The 21,588-nt window shown below is 33.0% G+C and overlaps 2 protein-coding genes across 2 annotated transcripts in view; one reads left to right on the plus strand and one right to left on the minus strand.

Annotated features, from left to right (window-relative positions):
- Positions 1 to 21,588, plus strand: part of LOC126883174 (uncharacterized) — a 1,224,086-nt gene that overhangs the window by 1,104,945 nt on the left and 97,553 nt on the right. The gene's annotated exons all lie outside the window — the stretch shown is intronic.
- On the minus strand, positions 13,521 to 15,212 carry LOC126883178 (uncharacterized). The gene is made up of 3 exons (XM_050648424.1): positions 14,816 to 15,212; positions 14,494 to 14,573; positions 13,521 to 14,195 (listed from the first exon to the last, which is right to left on the minus strand). Exons 1-2 carry the CDS (start codon positions 15,168 to 15,170, stop codon positions 14,509 to 14,511), a joined length of 420 nt encoding a protein of 139 aa, XP_050504381.1. The 5' UTR covers positions 15,171 to 15,212; the 3' UTR covers positions 13,521 to 14,195; positions 14,494 to 14,508.

The following is a 21,588-nucleotide window of genomic DNA, read 5'->3' on the forward strand; positions in this document are numbered from 1 at the left end:
TGCACAGAAATGTATGGAATGATGACCCTTCATCATTTTATATATTTCCAACTAAATTCACATTCACTTTACGAGTATTAGCCAATGATTTTGCTTATTTATTTATATATATATATATATCCTTTAAATATTGTACCATTTTTAAATATTGTAGCTTTCGTCTGATGATGCTGATGAAAATCAGCGAAATATAACGTTTTGTTAAACAGAGTACCACTTGGTTTTATTCAGCTAGATACCCAATAAACTTCAACCCCATTTTTATATATATATATATATATATATATATATATATATATATATATATATACTATATACTCTATATACTATATATACTCTTTTGAAGAGTCTTCTATATATATATATAAATCTGTAGGAAATATCAGGTATGTGGTCTATAATAAAAAATCTTTATTTTTTCTAAAAACTCAATATTTCGCACATTTTTTAATGGCTTCTTCAGGAGTATACTGTAACAACAATTTTAACAACTTACAAAGACGTACAAACTAGATTTTAAAATACTTACAGAAAGTTAAAAGATTTCACAAATAAATAACATTGACATTAAAATAAAAATTGTTACTGTCATATATTAAAGTGCATCTTAAAATTAATATAAGGAAAGGTCTGAAGCACGTTCGTTACAGTAATAAGACAAAATGCATAAAATGACTCAAACGCAAAAAATAACAACAAAAGAACAATTAGAGGAATACTATTACTTTAAGTATTAAGGTTAGTTTTTTATTAAGGCGAGTGTTAACTTAATGATTATTGTAAATTTTATTCAATATATTACAATATATGTTACTTAACTGTCCAGTGTCTGTTTTGTAATTTAAAGTTTTTTTACAATTCCTACAAATAAGAGAATCACGTCTAAGAGAAAGAAAATCAAGAAGGTCGCGAGAAGATTACAGGCCCCGAGAAACACAAGATTACAGAGATAGAAATCAAAATAGGAGGGACTATACAAGACGAGATTTTAATCCCAGAAGGGAAAACGAAAATAGAGACAACGGAAGAGGAAATTATGAACAAAGAAATAGGCAATGGAATGAGGACAGAAATCGAGAATACCAGAATAGAAACACCACACGCCCAAATCAAGAAAACAGAAATAATGGTAGACAAAATGAACAGGGATATCGAGAAAACCGAAACAGATCCGACAGACCAAGAGAAAATAGAAGAGAAGTAAATAATACCCAGACAGATGAATATGACGGAGAGAGACATTATGACGAAAATATAAACAACGATGAGCAACCGGCGTCTTTTCACGACGGCGCTCACTAAAAACCAAAAATCAAACAGGAATCTTTTGTCACCCCAAGGAGTTTATTAAATTGGCAGGAAACAACGAAAAGAAAAATGGAGTTAATTTAAAATTTGTGGATGGATTCATCAACGAGAAGCCAATTAAAATTATGATAGACACTGGATCTGAAATAACATTGGTCAACAGAAAACTAATAGAAGAAGTTAGTAGTGGGCAAATGAGAGTTCTGGCCGCACAACCCCCACCCCTTTTTGTACCCCCCACTCCTACCCTGTATACCCCCCACCCCCAATTATACAGGTGGGGGGTATACAGGGTAGGAGTGGGGGGTACAAAAAGGGGTGGGGGTTGTGCGGCCAGAACTCTCATTCCACCATTTTATACTCCCCACCACATTATACCCCACCACTTTTTACCTCCCACCACTTCATACCTCCCACCATTTTGTATACCTCACACCATTGACCAGGTCAACAACCGGTCAAGAAGTCAACGACCGATCAAGAAGTCAACGACCGGTCAAGAAGTTAACAAACGGTTAAGAAGTCAACGACCGGTCAACAACTATTGAGGAATGAAGGGTGGGGAAGGTAAAATATATTAAATAAACAAGAATTAGTAACAACTTTATTTTTATGTAATACATTTATGACATTGATATTTGTATGGTAGGTAATTGCTAAATAATGAAGTAGAACAGTGTTCCCAGCAAGGTAGTTTCATTTGGATAGCTTCATTTTCACGAATATGTGGTGGAAGTTCATCCCACTTATCTAACAAATCAAACCCATCTACGTGATCCAGAAGGTACCACGCTGGAAATCGCTCCATCTCTTGTTTGTTAAATAAACAAAAATCTTTACGACGAAGGTAATGATCCGTTATCACTTGCTCTAATAAAGGATTATGTTCAACTAGATTTAAAATACAAATATAGCAGTCACTTATAGAAGGAGGATACATCACCCCATCACAGGTGGAAGGCCAATGGTGATAACAGCGAGTAATTTTCTGTCGAATATGCGGATCATTTTTCACTTCATCTGGTAGTTTATGTTCAATTTCTCGTAAATCAGATGTTTTCATATACTGAAGATATTGTAAAGGAAAATCACGTAATTCTTCAGAAGAAAATGCACTCAACGGAATAGCAGGAAAGTGTTTACTGTAAGAACCCATGTCGGATACTAAATGTTTGATTAGATGTAAAATAAATAGCCAACACAAGAATAACTGGTTATACCTCACACTCACAGATACCTCCCATCTCGCAGACACCCCCCCCTCACAGATACCTCCCACCCACAAATACCTCCCATCCCCCCCGCTTACAGATACCTCCCACTTTCAGACATCTTCTACTTATTAACTAGACGGACGTAGAGAATCAAAGGTTAGCTAACCTGTCTATCGAGTGAGTAAACATGTCTCAATATAACTTTAGTGGTAACACACCCGTTCAAAAATATGTTGTGGAGAATAAAAAAGATGTAATAATAGCAGAAAGAAGCTTTCAGTTAAATAGATCAAAATGTAAATTTGTATCTATTGGGTTAAAGTATGGTGCGGAGTGTATACCAGTGATAACTCTATGCGGTAATCAAGGGCAACGGGTGATATTCACGGAAGAAGATTGGAAAGATTTACTATACTACCAAGGAGTAATTACAAATTATCTGTATACAGTGGGAGATAGTGTGTCTATAGATAGAAAAAACTATAGTGTAGAATTTGAAAAGGTGCAGGAAGCTAAAGTAATAAAAATATCTCAAACTAACTCCTATATATATTTGGGGTACGAAAGCATTTGTAAATTATGGGAAGTGTTACCGCTTATACAACATCATATTAACCATTTAAAACAAGGAAGTTTCGATGAATATTTGAAGAGTCTATATCAGCGATTACGAAACAACACAGGTAATTTTTATGAAAACGTGTTAAGAAGTGTCGACGCAAGCACCCACATTCGCTTTGAAGATTTAAGTAATATTTTGGAATTAGTGTATGTGTATCCAGAAGTTCTAAAAGATGTCTACACAAACTGGGAAAAGAGTAACTTTTAATGAATATCTTAACAAAACACATGTTCTACGAGTTTGGAAATATGCACATCATCAAGCACGGCAAAGGTATTGGGAAATGTTTGTAATAGATACAATCAGGTTTAAAAAAAGAATTGAAAAAACTTCAAAAATAATATCCCCGATTTTAAGTTTAAATCATAGAATGTATGTATACAATAACAGGTTTAAATAAATATTAAAACATAAAAGTCTTTTATTTATAAAATTTATTAAATACAAAATGTTTAACATATCTAATAATTACATTTACAAGTAGAAAAGTAACACAAATAACTAAATACCAGGATAAACAAATGTTTGATAAATATTCTCTTCCAACTTGAGTATCACCTGAACAGCTATATAGTTGACGCCATTCCGTTTCATCGTTTAAGTAATTTGGGAAGGGTAACCGTAGTTTGTACACTGTACTGTTACTTGGTATGTAAGCAAATCTAAGTTCCACCCCATTTAGCTTGTAGAGGCTCATGTTGACCCACTGTGAAGGCCAACTATCATTTTTTATACCATTTTTATCAAAACATATATGGATATCTTTCACAGCATAAGGTTGGTAAATATAAAGTACTCCCTGCACAACGGTATGTAAAATGAAAAGACCTGCTCCAGACATTATTTAAGCGTGAACTAAATCCGTTTAGTTACGTTTTCTATATTTATACGACATTATTTTTACTAATCCAAGAGTTGTGACTTTTATCCATACCTAACCATTTAACATAAACTCGATTAGCTTTGCGTTGTAATATTTTTTCTACAAGATATACATCCGAATATTTAACTTTTTGAAGTTCTTCTGTGTAAAAAGCTCCCTTAATCTCCTCTTGTTTGGAATCCTCAAGTAAGTAGGTAGTCGGGTTGGTAAACTGTACTTTTTTAATCTTAAATATTTCAGTGGTCCAAGATGGTGTGTATGATTTAGCAAACGCGTGACGCTATTTACTTATTCGAACATAATCCCCTTCTCGAAATTTGGGTTTACGTTTATCGACGGTTTTTAACCAGTTGTAAGCAGTTATATACTTCGCATTTCGATCATTAACTTTACTTGGAATTTCCCCCGTAGTTGAGTGTCTGGTGTTATTATACTGTTCAACGATAGACGGTAGTATTTTAACCCATTTATAAGAACCTTGCAGACTAAACTGTTTCCACAACTTCGACTTAAGAGTCCGTATCACACGTTCAGCAATACTTGCTTTTAAATTAGAATATGTGCTGTAATGATTTATACCATAGGATGACATCAGGTGTTTAAATTGTGAATTATAAAATTCTGTTCCATTATCTGTTTGTAAATGTTTAGGGGATTTAGACATTTGAGATAAAAATTTTTTCATACATTTGGTGACTTCAGCCCCTGTTTTTCTTTTAACTGGTGACGCCCAGACATATTTACTAAATGTATTTATAACGATAAGGATATAGTTATATCCATTGTTGTATTTAACAAAGGGTGACATAATAGCTAAATCTGCCTGACACAAATCATGCAAACCTTTAATTATAACATGTCTTCGTTTAAAGTTTTTTCTTGCAGGTTTATGCAGTTCTTTAACGACTTGTTCTTCAAGATTAGACATTTTTTTCCAGCGGGCACTGAAGGGTAATATGAACAAAAACGTTAGGGCTTTTATCAAGTTTAAACGAAAGTTTATCACCTTTTTTTATATGTAAACCAGGTAATTGACCGTATTTATACTGTGTAGAATTTATTAAAAGTAATCCATTAAAACTGTAATGCTGTATTGTTTCAATTATACCGTCCACAGTAAATATATATGACACACCCCCATTATCTAATACATAAAACTCCTTGCTCAAACTCGTTTTTTTCTCCCCACTTAAAGCTATAATACATTTACTGTGGTAAGAAGTTGGATCACAAATAAAATATAACGGGTTTGTAGAATTATCACAAGACTTTAAATCAGTTAGAAAGTGGCTCCCAAATTTATTAATAGGCATTATTATTGAATTATACCCCCTTCTCGAAGTTCCTCAATAATGGAAATGATTTCGTTACCGTGAGCGTTATTTCCTGAAGATTGTGATGCTGCAAGCAGTCCAAGTCTCTTTATGATTTCATTGTAATTGTCAAAGTATTTATACTCCGTCGGCTTCGTAGTTAACCGTTTCAATGTTAAAGCACCGCCTTTTTTACCGGTAAATTTTTTAGTGTGTTGTCTAGTTGTTACACCAAGACCTGAAGGTAGAGAACTCAACCTTTGTCGGGGAGGTTGCGGTCTAGTTTCTAACACTGGTTGTATGATAAAATTATACTTATCTTTTATTTTAGCCTCAATTCTTCTAATTGGTAATTCAGGGTTATTGTCTCTATGAAGAGCATTGGTCCTCCGTAAAATATCAACATATTCGTTAACATCTTCACGTTTAAAACTAATAGGGTTAGCCTTAAATAATAATTCATAGAGACCTGGAGTCCCTATATACTTAACACCGTTTATAATCATATCCGGTCCTTCAAACTCAATATTCGAATCACCAATTGAGAATTTTTCGTTTGCTAAATCGTGATACACTCCTAATGTATTATCAAATTCACCTTCCACATCTTCTATATTATTTTTAACGTACTGCCGAGGTAAAGGGTTAGTGAATACTTCATAATATGTCCTCATTACGTCAGGATTATTAATCATACTGTTAAACTCTAGTAGAGTTTCTTCATATAATCGATTGAAATCTTTACTACTATTTCCTACATGTTGTGATGTAAAGGTTGAATTTTCTGCACTATCTCCCCCATGACTTGTTTCGAATGTTTCTTCGATCGCGTTAGGCTGGATAATAGAGAGTTCCCCAAAGTTAGTATGTGTTTTAGATGAAGTAGAACCTTTATTTGGTGATGAAGTAGAATTTTTATTTGGTGATGGAGTAGAACCTTTAATTGGTGATGAAGCCGTAAGTTGATAATATTTTGTAAGATTCGGTGCGCTTAATCGACGAGAATTAGATACAGAAGATTCAAATTTAGGAGTGACAGGTTCTTGTTTTATATTACTTGTAGGTTCTAATTTTAATAACAACTCCTTAAGCGGTTTTGTTATGGGTTGATAATTTTTTTCTAGCTGACTTTGAGACTTGGTAATATCACTTTTTAAACTACGGTATTTACGTTTTAATGCCTGACGGGTTTTTAACAGCTGTTTAGCAATTCGAGTATCCATTTTTACTAACACTAACAAGGCGCACTTCTTCCTTTATATATGTACGAAAGTATCAAACCCTTTACGATATTTTCCTGAAGATAATAAACAATCCTTATCAATCACTACAAACCCATAGTTATCTTTCCAACAAAAAGAACTAAAATCTTTAAATTTTTGAAAACTCATATCAATATTAACATGGTCGTCATATATGTGTTTTAAATTCGTCATATCTTGTTGGAAAATCACTAAAAGATTGGCATTATCTCGCACCAACTGTTTCGGTACAGAGCTATAAGTTTGTGATAAGTAAAAACAATCGGTAAGTTTATGTCTACCAAAACAAAAATAACTTTGAATAAGTTTTTGATCGCAAGAAGCTACATCATCAAAGATTATTATTGAATAGTTTTTAACGTCTTCTGGAGTAGGTATGTTTGCGGAATCACTATATTCTTCATACCCAATTTCAGATATCGGTTTAATTAAATCACGTAGGTATACATATTTTGGTTGATGAAGTGATTTGGAATAAACATAAATGTTTTGAAATCTTAAACCATTAGGATGAACAATCAACGATAATAATGTATTTGTCTTACCACACCCACTCGGCCCTATAATAAGACAGCGTTTTGAATCACCGCCAAATAAACCCACATGTTTTTTTATTTTATTATCCTGTACAACTACATCGTGGTTTGTAATAGGGAGAGAGAGTTGTTGTTTTTCGATCTTCATTATATCTGAGAATGATGTGGGTATATATAGGGTGGCAGATTATATATAAAAGGAAGTATAATGAGGCAAAAAAGGGTTAGTAGAGATCCAGCAGTAAAACGAAGAGGTCGCGGATTATTAAATTCTATCATTAATAAGCTACCAGTCGAGGTACACATCCCAGGTTATTCGTATTGTGGACCGGGGACTAAGCTAGAGAAAAGAGTTACACGCGGTGATTCAGGAATAAATTTATTAGACGAAGCCTGCAAAGAACACGACATTACATATTCCCAACATAAAGAACTTGCTAAAAGACACGAAGCTGATAAAATACTAGAGAACAAAGCTTGGGATCGGGTAAAATCCAAAGACGCTACATTTGGTGAAAAAACAGCAGCTTGGTTAGTTACAACGGCGATGAAGGGTAAACGCAAATTAGGTATGGGTTTACGTAAAAGATTTAGGCGCAGGTTAAATAAAAAAGGCGGTTCCTTAAAAAGAAAAAAAATTAATTTAAAAAAACGTATTATTAAAACACCTAAAAAAGGAGGTTTTTTACCTTTACTATTACCGTTACTCGGGGCTTTAGGCGCTGTTGGGGGTGGGACAGCTTCAATTATGAAGGTCATTAACGACGCAAAAACCAACCGTGAACAAATTGTTGAACAAAAACGGCATAATCTTGCTATGGAAAAAGGAGGTAAAGGGTTATACTTAAAACCTACTAAAGGGTATGGAATGTATTTAAAACCATATTCAAAAAACTAATATTCCCCCATCATCCGTTAACAGATGTCGATATAAGAAAATATGTGAAAGTATTAAAAATCCCGCATTTTAGAGGTGTTTTCATGAGAGATACCTTACCAAATAAAATTCGAACAAATGAAAGCGGTATTATAAATATGGATTCAAATAGTGGAAAAGGTACGCACTGGACAGCTTATACAAAGGATAACAATAACATTATATATTTTGATTCTTATGGTGATTTGTCACCACCACGCGATGTAATCAAATACTTTAAAACTGGCGGTTCTGTGAACATAAATTTTAATTATGAAAGGTTGCAACATAATTCATACAACTGCGGTCAATACGCATTACAATTTCTATATAACCACTATAAGTAGGTCCTGTGGGTCAGTATAAACAATACAAGCCTCTAGAAAATATGTCATACAACTTTACCCTGACCGGGAAGTCTTCCACGTTAAGTTATAATTTTAATCCACCCATCTACTTGGATGAAAGTCTTGATTATGAAGTTGGTTTAACAAACTTTTATTCTTTTAACTCCATACCCAACATTGACGAATCTAATAATGTATTTCTCTTTGGTTGCCGTAATTTTACTTATACAACTCATATTCCCTTGGGCTCATATGAATTAGAAGATATAATTCAGCTTTTAAGGAAGTTGATGAAAGAACGAGATAAAACTGCTTATATAAATATCACCCCAGATAAAAACACATCTAAAGTATCTATTGAAAGTAATTGTGCACTATATTTCACTACTGAAAACTCTATAGGTAAAATTTTCGGATTCAAGAAAAGGGAACTGGAAGCAAATAAAACACATGTTTCTGATGAACCAGTAAATATTTCAGTGACGAATGCAATCTGTGTGGACTGCAATATCGCTTCAGGCTCGTATTTAAATGGGAACCCAGTTCATATAATCCACCAGTTTTTCCCTACCGTACCGAGTGGGTATAAAATAGTTGAGTCACCTCAAAATATTTTATATTACCCCATCAGCGTTAAGACGATCAACAACATTAGTATAAAAATTGTTGATCAAAACGGTAAATTACTTAATTTTCGTCAAGAAGAGATTACTATAAATTTACATTTACGACAGCGATTATAATGGTTTTAAACTTTTCTTACCAACAACCACATTACATAAAAAACTATAAAAGAGACAACCGAAAGCAAAAATCTAACAGTTTCAAAAAAACAGTTGCAATATTAACACCATCTAATCGATTATTATTAAAAAAGCTTGGCTTCAAAGTTTTAGTGTAATGGAAGTGTTACATGTAACTGGGCAACCTTATAATGACACGACTATACAAGAATACCAATTTCACACCTATTCACCATATATTCCCGGAAAATTGAACTATAACGATGAAATATTCCCATTCAAGATCTAGACGCGTACACGTTACCTTCGACATCATATCTCGACATAGAGGGGAAGCTACTCACACACGATGATAAGGAACCAACAAAACTGAAATTTATAAATAACGCTATTTCATTTTTATTTCGCGAGCTTCGGTATGAATTAAATGGAGTTATTATAGATTCTGTTCGAGAGGTTGGACTGGTATCAACGATTAAAAACTATCTAAGTCTCAACGAAAACGAAAGTATTCTATTCCAAAATGCTGGATGGTTTCCAAAATCAGGAAATGAAAAAATAATAGTGGACGCCCATGGTAACTTTAACGTTTGCATACCATTACGATTATTATCAGGTTTCTTTGAAGACTTCAGACGAATTATAATGAATTGTAAGCAGGAGCTTATTTTAATACGATCAAACGATGATGTCGATGCGGTTGTGAGTATTGACGAAACCGAACGTCTTAAAGTCGAAATTACAAAATTACAGTGGAATGTAGCTCATGTTAGCCCAAGCATGCGTGAACAACTACGATTAAATAGTATAGCTCATAAAAATATTGAGCTACCAATTAAATTTCGTTCGTGGCAAATGATTGAATACCCATCATTAAATAATGCGACACGGCATACGTGGGCGGTAAAAACCAGTACTAACATTGAAACACCGAGACATATCATTATCGCATTTCAGAAAGGGAGAAAATCAAAGATTACTAAAGATATGAGCAAATTTGATCATAACGACCTTAAAAATATAAAGGTATTTTTGAATTCTGAACGATATCCTTATAATGATTTACAAATAGATTTTGACACTAACAAATTTGCTCAAATTTATGAGATGTTTGGAAGTTTTCAGACAAGTTATTATAATTTAAACTTAAACCAACCGATATTTAGCCCGCAAGATTTTAAAACTAAAACACCACTAATACATATAGATTGTTCTAGACAGAAAGAAGTGATCCAAAATGGGTCTGTCGTTCTCCGTATCGAATTTGAAACAAATACACCTTCAACAACTGATGTATCTGCTTATTGTTTAATTTTACATGAGAAGGAATTTACATACAATCCACTAACAAAAATAGTAAAGCAGTATTAATACACAGGTGTTGGAATTGTATATTATTTGATAGTAACAATTATAAATGTTAGTTTACGATGTATCGCTCACATGCAAACACGTTAAATAACTTCACAGACCATTTAAAAGAACTTAAAAAACAAATTCAACAGTACGAAACCCTAAAACACGTTATTCGAAAATTTAAACAATTGAAAATATGAAACTTGTTATTGACATTCAAGGTTTTAAAATCGAGAATAATAAGTTTATTTGTAAAGAATTAGCGTGTTATTCAGGAGATAAAGTTATAGTATATATATTTAAGCCTCCTTTTCCATTACGAATGTTACCTCCCAATTTAATTCAGCAGGTGTCATGGTTAAGTAAACACCATCACTGCATTTCTTGGAATGAAGGTTATACCCCATTGTATGAGTTTAAAAAAAATATAAGGAAAATAACAGAGAAAGCTGAAATAGTCTATGTAAAAGGGTTGGAAAAAGCGAATTACATAAGAAAATATTCTACTACACCTGTAGTCGAAGTAGGTGAATTTCCACCACTACCAGTATCGGAAGCAAAATGTTTTTACCACTCTGAAAAAAAATGTATATGTGCTCTTTCAAATGTATTTTTTATATATGATAATTTTGTAATGGAGTAAATTTTAATAAAAAAATTATATTTTATACTTTTTTATTTTTAAACTCAAACTACAATAATAAATTCTATCTATAGTCCACTTGTACAGCCAAGCAACCTTCACACTCGTAGGAATGTTGACACCACGTACGCATGAATCATGGAATCCTTGGTAGTACCAGGTGTTCCATGAGCTTAACAGTTCACAGGATTTTACCAAAACAACCTTCACATCTGCAAGGATGTTGATACCGCGCACCCTCCAATCGTTTTAGAATCCTTGGTGGTAGCAGGTCTTCTATAGGCTTAAGACGCTCCAATTGTTGGTATTGAACAAGTTTTGGGAAAAGGTCATCAAAAGTTGATGTCTTTTTTAGGAATTGTTCCACCCAAAACCAAACTTCGGAAAGTTCAAAAATTCTTTGCAAAGCTGTGTCTAATAGATAACGCATTGTCGGGTATGTGTTAACGTACACACGCAATTTTATCCTTAGACACACATCATCAAACATGTTGTGTTGTCCGAGTTCACAAAGTACCTCTACCCAACAGTTTACACAAATTTTATTTAATTTTTTTTTGTTGGTGTAATATCCAATAGATGTTAAGTTAGGTATCGATGTTTCACTGGTAACTAATTTATTCACTTTATCCATAATAAGTTCAACACTTTCTTGATGCATGGTTATAGTTATTTTTACTCATAAACTGATTTTATGATTACATCAATACAGTGATATACCATCGATTCCCACTCCACCGCATCAAAACAGGTTTTAAAACTTGTATCGCTAACTACAAATTTTAGAGGTGAACCAGTTTTCTTAGCAAAGTTAGAGGTTAACCAACTTTCTTTGTTCCCAATGTAAATTTAAATCTAATAAGTAGTACAAAAATATTTTATAATTTATTACAAATTGTATATAAAACAGTTAGAATTACAATTACAGTTAAAAAACAATCATAAATTTTAAAGTTTTCAAGTTTCGGTTTTGATTTAACCAACATATTCGGTTTATCATCAGGTTCAAATGTTTTAGATTTCATTAGTCTTGCAAACAGACATGTTGAATACTTTATGTGTTCATCAATAGGTATATCGTATGATTCCCATTTGTGTATTTCGATTTTACAGTAGAAACAGCAAACCACATCAGCAACCCCTGTATGGTAGAACCCAGCTTTGCTTAACAACACGGGGTCGACTAGACCTCTCCAATATTGAAATGATAGTAAACGATTCTCAAACGAACGCATACTACCAAAGTTACCATCGTCAAGACACATGTTTGACTAAAAAAGTTATACAGGGATATAATTTATATAATGTAAAATTAGAATGGAGGGGGGTATAAACCCATATATTTTTAAACTCACCACATTAATAACACTAATTACGCTATAAAACAGAAAAAGTTAATAATATTAATAAAGAGTAAAAACCAACAATAAAATATAAAACCTTGACCGCTTATTTAACCTTTTATTATCTAACTATCCGTAACCGGATATTCACCTTTCTTTACCGTCTACCTACCAACCTCCCGTTATATCAAAAAGTAAAAAACCAACAATAAGAGATAAAACCAATAAAACTTTGACTGCTTTTTTAACTTTTTGTTACCTAACTACCCGTGACCGGATATTCACCTTTCTTTGCCATCTACCTACCCACCTCCCACCCTCATTGTTCGGTCTGGTAGTGGAGAGTGGTACCTGCCACAGAAATCGAAAATAGTCACACTCAAGAGTTTGAGAGGTATAGTGATCTGTCCGTGACCGGATAATCATTTTTTATCCACCTACCCAACTTCCACCCTTATTAGTCTGATGGTGGGGGTGCTACCTGTGATAGAAATCGAGAGATAGAAGAGTACGAGAGGTGTAGCGATTACGGGAATCTATTCTCCATCAAACATGTTAGTAAATGTTAATAGTGACGTATGTGATTCTAGCACGGACTGGGTGGTAAGTAGCGGCACTATTGATCCCGGCCCATGCGATTCTACAACAAACCTGCTGCGATCTGCATGCAGCCTCTCAACAATCCCGGAGGACTCTTCTTCAGAGGATGACGGGGTGGAGGATGAAATAGATGAAGAAGATAACGTTGATGATAATATGGCTATAGAAAACGGGCGTGTGTGTGAGATAGAAGAAATCTGTTGGGAACCTATGATTGTACCACCCGATCTTGTCGATGTAATCATAGAACTTTAAGTAAATGTTGGAATTAATTGTTATAATAATTTGTAACATGTTAAATTATAATTTACTTTGTATACTTATATACCATCTGAAAATATAATTGATAATAAATTATTTACAAACTTATTTCCACCCTTTTGTTACAACCTGAAAACCACAATTTTTACTGTTTTTTCATTTAAAACAAGATTTAATACAACTTTAAATAAATGTTTAAATTATATGTTATACTGCAACCTGCTAAGTTATATTTTACTACCCAAACATAAAATTAATACTAAACTGTTTGATAATAAAAAGCTTATTTTTTACTCTTTATGTTGAAAGCGGTTAAGATGGATACCAAAATTATAATTTTTTGCTTTTTATTTAAAACTACTTTTAAAGCGATCGAATTATGGTGTAAATGACGATATAAGTCTTACTAAGATGGAGAGAAGAAATTTTATAAAAATTAGACTGGACGAACTATAGAACTTGGTTCACAAAAAGTTGATTCAAAATGATAATAAAGTTATGCTAGAATAATTATGAACTTGATAGGTATAAAAGCTTGATTTAAAATAATATTTTAACTTTTTTTAAAGTAAATTTGTTTCTTACCCCCTTTGTCATAAATATTATTTTATAAAAATTAAATACTTCTCTAAGTTTAAAGTAAGAAAAACTCATGTATATTGTTAAATACGTTTTTATTAGAAAATAAATAAATAAACATAAATATAAAATTTAATATATACACTTAAAAAATAATTAATACTAACTAAAAATAAACATAAATACAAACTATGATTCAATATATACACTTTTAAAAATCATGCATACTAACTATACAGGGTTGCAGGGGGCCGCCTACGGGGTAGAATCTGTAACAAAGAAATAACAACATTATAGAAAACAGTATAAGACACTATAAACACTATAGAAGAACAAATTAAAATTCTGTAATATATGATTTGTAAAAATCCGTAAAAAGCTGTTTTGTTATGCTAGTAAAAAGTAAAAGTTAGATACGTAAAAAGTTGTATTAATATACAAATAGCATTAATAGAAGAACGAAATAAAATTCCGTAATAGAGAATTTGTAAAAATTCGTGAAAAACTGTTTTATTATGCTCGTAAAAAGTAAAGTTAGATTAGATAAAAAATTGTATAAAAACTCACACAATATATACCGCTTTATGCATCCTCATCCGTCATTCCGCATCTCCGGATATCACCAGCGGCATTTTTGCTGAATAAGTCTGTAACAAACGAAAAACATAATCAGTATTGTAATTGTCATTATTTTAGTAAGTAATTTTAACAAGCTGGTAAAAAAATAATTACTTAAGTTAATAATTAATAAATAGTTAGTAATTTTACCAATTTTGGTGAAATTGGTAAAAAACAAAAAATTACCTACTAAAATCACTAGCTAGTTGTGTCTGAGTTTAGCGAACCGACTATAAAATTGTTATGATATATTATAATCAAAAATTCTTACCTCGAGAATCTGATTTTACAGCATTCGCTAGGAGAGTTTTTGTGTTGTTAAGATCAACGATTAGGCGAGTTTTTTCCAAATGAAATGCCTCCATCATTTTCTTAGCATACGAAAATATATTCTGGACAGCTTCCTCAAGTAAATCGCTATCCTTGATATTTTCGTCCAACCTATTCTTGAGGCGGTCCCGATGGCGTTCTAGAGCCGCCACTAACCCTCCTTTGAAATCGTCACAAAACGCGATGTGGTGGGCTTCATCGCTATTTGTGATTTGTAGAACATCCGCCACTACAGTATTGAGTGACGGCTGTGACTCCGAGATTATTTTTTTTTCTAAAACTTTTACCTCTGTCATGGGTTTCTCAATTTCTTCCCATTTATAATCAGCGATATTTAATATTTCATCCTAGACAGAGGGTTTGGAGTAAGTTAGCACAGGTGTACCGTCTTCGGGCTCGGAGATATCCTCGATAACAGGTACGTAGTCACTTGAAGTGCTTGGGGGAGCGTGCACCTCCGCCGCTACAGTAATAGTTTGGGGAGTCACCACCACTTTATTTTTCTTAACTTTTAAAATTAAGCGCTCCCTTTCTATAGTTTTTGGGGTTAGTGTTTCACACCCCACATATATGATACTGTCTTCTGACGACGCTCTCTTCTCTCTCCCACTCACTTCCGGCACCGCTGGAGAGATGACCGACGGAACGACATCAAACAATTCACACCGTTTTTTTTTCTCGGTACCGGTGACTCTTCACGCGACTCTTCACAAATTACACGCTTTGCGGCGATTACACACTTTTCATGACAATCTAAATCCATTTCAGGATCGGAAGCGGTTGAAAAACAAGACTTAAATAATTGAGCGAACATCTTAAACTGAAATTTATAAGAGAACTCAACCCAACGAAGTGGTAGGGTAGATTCTTAAGCCCGTCCTGAAACCAGTTCTGAAACAAAGAAAGGTGGATGCCCTCCTGAAACCAGTTCTCAAACAAAAAACTTTTTTTTTTTTTTTTTTTTTATTTTTTTTTTTTTTTCAATTTTTTTTTTTTTTTTTTTTTTTTTTTTTTTCATTTTTTATATTTTTTTATTTTTGAGGTTTTTTTATTTTTGATCCTACCACCACCTTCCAACCACTCTAATGAAAGGTCTTGACGGTTGGAGTACAAAACTATCGTTATTTTTTAGAAAAAATCATGCATAGCAGGATAAAGCGGTAAAAACTGTTTTTTTCATCCTACTTACACATTTCAACCACTCTAATGAAAGGTCTTGACGTCTAGAGTGTAAAGCTATCATTATTTTTAGAAAAAAAATCAAGCATAGCGCGATAAAGCGGTAAAACCTGTTTTTTCATCTTACTACCACATTCCAACCACACTAATGAAAGGTCTTGACGTCTAGAATGTGAAGCTATCATTAATTTTTAGAAAAAATCACACATATCGCGATAAAGCGGTAAAAACTGTTTCATCCTACCTCATAGTCAGTGTATACTAATCAGTATATAAATACTAATCTGTTATTACTTGAAAATAACGAGGGTATCCAGTTTAAAACTGGTATCCAACTGGTATTTCCAAAACTGGTATCACCAGTTTAAAACTGGTATTTCCAGTTCAAAACCGGTATTCGAAAACCGGTTTATATTTATACATCACACTTCTTTTGTCGTTGTTTATTTTTGCGTCATACGTCCACCACCTTTCAGTCAAGAAACATGCAGTGCGACTCCTGTTTAAAAGTTTTATCCAGCAGAAGCAGTGTAACTCGACATAAACGGGAAAGTTGTCCACAACGGTTTAATAATAAAGTGAAAAAGGCAAAACTGTCAGGTGTTGATACATCAGCTAATATAAACTATTCGGCTACTGCAGAAGCAACTTCCCGTCCTACCGCAGAAGCATCTAATGCCCATTCAGTTACAACTAGATCCAATATTATAGAATGTCAAGATTGTTATAAAAAAATTTGTGGAAGAGGGCTAACAGGGCATTTACGTAGTAATTCACACAAAAGTGTTATTAATTATCTAGACAGTGGGGTTGAGAAACTATCAAGTTCGTTTAAAAATCGTATTAGTAGTTACCGTCTAACTAGCAGCAAACATCACACTGACCACATGGAATTTTTTAATGAAATTGAGGGTAACGTTTTGAGCCTTCTACATAACTATTTACACGAATTTAAAGTGATAAAAGTTAATGTCGAACTTTACTCTATGTATACAATACCTGAAAAAGATACTTATGATTTAAAATCATTTAATACTCAAAATCAAATTATTACTATTTCTACTAATCTGAAACAAGCATATCAAGATTTTATTAGTGAAATATTACCCAAGGTTTCGGAAATACAAGAAAAGGATTCTGGATGGAGTCTTTTACAAATCCAATCATTAGAAGTTAATATCAATAAGTACAACCCTCTACGATCTTCTTCATATATCAGGTTGCCACGACAAATCGAGGTGAAGAAAGCGGTTATTAATATAATGAATAAAGATGAAGCATGTTTTGGTTGGGCGGTAAACTTATCCATTTTTAACCCGACAGGTAAATCCAATCTTACTACTTCTTATCCGCATTATACTAGTCTCTTACAGTTCCATAATATAGAATTCCCTATGAAATTGTCAGATATACCAAAATTTGAATTACTAAATAATATTTCAATTAACGTTTTTGGGGTCGGTGAATGTTTTAAAAATAATGTTACACAATTGGAAATCGTTGGACCACTATATCATACAAAATCTAAAAAATCTACACATGTTAATTTATTACTTATTTTTGATGATAACGGGAATAGTCATTATTGTTATATTAAAAATTTATCGCGGTTAATATCAAGTCAAAAATCACATCATAATGGTCAGACTTTTCTATGTAATGGTTGTTTACAATTTTTCTCATCCTTGGAACGTCTTCACAAACATGAAGACAATGATTGTAACTTTGTATATACTAAGCTTCCAACTACAGACATGATTCTCAATAAATTTGGGCATCTACAAAAAGAAAATATCTTACAGTTTTCCAACTTTCATAAACAAATGTAAGTTCCGTTTGTTATATACGCTGATTTTGAAAGTATACTACAACCGATACAACATGTGACACCTTCTGATAATTCCTCATTCACTGTTAAAACCTACCAGCACACACCATATTCATTCGGTTTTTATATTAAATGTTATTTTGATGATAGCTTATCACAACTTATTATTTACCGCGGTGATAATGTGGCTGAAACATTTATTCAAAAACTAGAAAAAGAAGTTTACACGATTTATCATAAATACCTTAAACATATTAAACCTATGAAAAAACTCACAACGGAAGAGGAATTACAATTTTTTGAAAGTAAGTGCTGTCACATTTGTGATAAACCATTCGATATTAACGAAATGAAGGTTAGAGATCATTCACATTTAACGGGGTTGTTTTCGGGAGCAGCTCATAACGCTTGTAATTTAAATTACAAATTACCGAAGTTTATCCCCGTTTTTATGCATAATTTAACCAATTACGATGCACATCTTTTTATAACAAAATTAGCTCAAAATAACGAAAAAATTGATGTTATTGCACAAACTAAAGAAAAATATATATCATTTACCAAATTACTTTTAGTTGATCGCGGTCTAGAACAAAATACATATTTAAAATTAAGGTTTGTAGATTCTTTCAGATTTTTACCTCATTCACTAGATAATTTAAGTAAAACTCTTGACGGTGATCAATGTCTAGAGTTACGAAAATATTGTCGGTCAAATGAAGAGTTCGGATTGTTACGACAGAAAGGCGTTTTCCCTTATTCATACTTGGATAACTTTTCAAAACTTAATGAGATATCTTTACCTGCACAAGAACAATTTTTCGATGTTTTAAAAGGTGAAGGTATTTCCAATGAAAAATATTTACGAGCTAAGCAAGTTTGGGGAGTTTTTGATTGTAAAAATTTAGGGGAGTACTCTGATGTTTATTTAAAGTCGGATGTTTTATTATTAGCTGACGTTTTTGAAAATTTTCGGCGTAATTGTTTATTTAATTATAAATTAGATCCTGCTCAATATTTAACAGCTCCATCACTTAGCTGGGATGCCATGTTGCGTAAAACTAATATTCAGCTTGAATTATTAACAGATATTGATATGCTTCATTTTTCACAATCAGTATTGTGAAAATTATGATTGTTCTAAACCTACTTCCTATATTCTTTATTTAGACGCAACAAATCTTTATGGTTACGCCATGAGTCAATACCTTCCACATGGTGATTTTCGGTGGTTAGATGGTGTAGAAATCACTAATTTTGATTGTTTATCAATCGATGATGAATCTCCGAAGGGGTATGTTTTGGAAGTTGATTTAACATATCCTGAAACATTGCATGATCATCACAACGACTTACCGTTTTGCCCTGAAAATATAATACCTCCTAATGGTAAAGATCCCAAACTTGTATTAACGTTGTTACCGAAACATAAATATATTATCCATTATAGAAATCTAAAACAATGTGTTGAACAAGGGTTAAAGGTGGCTAAAATTTATCGAATTCTAGAATTTTCTCAATCACCGTGGCTAAAACCTTATATTGAATTGAATACGAATTTACGTAATTCCTCAGATAATGAATTTGATAAAAGCACATATAAGAATTACACCAACTCTATTTATGGGAAAACTATGGAAAACGTTGATAAAAGGGTTGATATTAAACTATTATCCCACTGGGAAAACTTACCCGGTAGTATCGGTGCTGAAGGATTTATTAGTATGCCGAATTTCCACTCAGTTTCAATATTTTCTGACAATTTAGTCGCAATTCAAATGAATATTTTAAAAATTGTTTACGACAAACCGGTATATGTCGGTTTTTCAATTTTAGAAATATCCAAAATTCGTATGTATGATTTCTTTTACAACTATATTAAAGCTAAATATATGGGTGATGCAACCCTTTTGTATACCGACACTGATTCTTTAATTTTACATATTCAAACAGAAAACGTGTACCGCGATATTAAAGAAAACCTTGATTTATTTGATATATCTAATTACCCAGTAGATAATATTTTTAATATACCCAAAACACCATCAGTAGTTGGTAAATTAAAGGATGAGTTTAAAGGTGAACCAATTACGAATTTTTGTGGTACTGGTGCCAAAGCTTATTGTGTGACATTGAGTAACAATAAACATTGTAAAAAAGCTAAAGGGATTTCCAAAAACGTTATAAATAAATCTTTAACATTTACGGATTATAAACAAGTGGTTGATAATGCTAATGCAAAGATTTATCGTAAAATGTATACATTTAAGTCGCATTTACATGAAATGTATACCGAGTTAAAAAATAAGGTTGCTTTAACTTCCCACGATGATAAGAGGTATGTTATACCTGGAACTATTAACACATTACCGTGGGGTCATTACAAAATAGATACGTTTACACCTGATCAACAACAAAACAATCTCGATTATTTAATCCAACAAGCTAAACTACTTCTACCAGAAGAAGAAAATAATGATGGGCGTGAATTTTATGTAGATAGTTTTGAAATGGATTTATTATAAAATCGTAGTGGGGTGCTAACCATCTGTTGGTGGGGGGTTTTAGTTTATAACGTGTTGTAAAGAAAACTTATACAGTCGTTCTTCAGCTTCACTGCTAGTAACTAATATTTACAATGTGGATGTGTTACGTTACCGACATCGAAGTTACGGATTTAAAGAGTGGTGTTGAAAGTTTACACCAACTTTTCTCCAATTTGGAATTTGATGCTTCGCATGAAGCCATTTATGGTGCAGTGCGTCCATCACCATATTCTTCAGAATATTGTATAGAATTAGCCAGAAAATATGAAAAGGGTGTTGAAATTTGCGACTTGTATCTTAAAAACCAAATCTGTTTATATGGATTTGTATCGTTACTAAAAGTTGTAGAATTGGATGGTTATTTAATTCGAATAAAAAAATTTCTCCCATCTGCTTTATATGGAAAAGAAGAAAATAATGAAGGTGATACTTGTAGTAATGAGGATATTGACGTAGACATTCATGATCCTGAAGATGGTTCAAGTAAATCATAAACGTAATAATATTATAATTAGATTTTATTGTACCAGCGATAGTAATTAATAAACATATTTTTTGTACTAATAATTGTTTTATTTTAATGAGGTGAACTCCCACTACATATTCTCAGTACTAAATGAAACTACCTTGTTGGGTGTAGATGGTGTAAATGTATTAAATAAAAATCAAGTTGTTACTAATTCTTGTTTATTTCATAGACTACCTTTAACGGGGGAATTTTTTATATTTCCCATCCTTCATTTCTCAACAGTCGTCGACCGGTCGTTGACTGTTCGTTGACTTCTCAACCGTTTGTTAACTTCTTATCTGTTCGTTGACTACTTGACCTGTCGTTGACTTCTTGACCGGTCGTTGACCTGGTCAATGGTGGGAGGTATACAAAATGGTGGGAGGTATGAAGTGGTGGGAGGTATAATGTGGTGGGGGGTGTAATGTGGTGGGGTATAATGTGGTGGGGGGTGTAATGTGGTGGTGGTATAAAATGGTGGAATGAGAGTTCTGGCCGCACAACCCCCAGCCCTTTTTGTACCCCCCACTCCTACCCTGTATACCCCCCACCCAGGTGGGGGGTATACAGGGTAGGAGTGGGGGGTACAAAAAGGGGTGGGGGTTGTGCGGCCAGAACTCTCATTTGCCCACTACTGAAGTTAACTTAACAAA

The sequence above is a fragment of the Diabrotica virgifera genome, chromosome 4 (genome assembly GCF_917563875.1).
Source record: "Diabrotica virgifera virgifera chromosome 4, PGI_DIABVI_V3a".
NCBI classification, from domain to species: domain Eukaryota; kingdom Metazoa; phylum Arthropoda; class Insecta; order Coleoptera; family Chrysomelidae; genus Diabrotica; species Diabrotica virgifera.

Excerpts from the sequence above, each read along its gene's own strand:
- LOC126883178 (XM_050648424.1), bottom strand. The coding sequence starts at position 15,170 with ATGACAGAGGTAAAAGTTTTAGAAAAAAAAATAATCTCGGAGTCACAG. Across the intron at positions 14,574-14,815 it reads TGTAAAATCAGATTCTCGAG|ACTTATTCAGCAAAAATGCC; the intron begins GTAAGAATTTTT and ends CGTTTGTTACAG.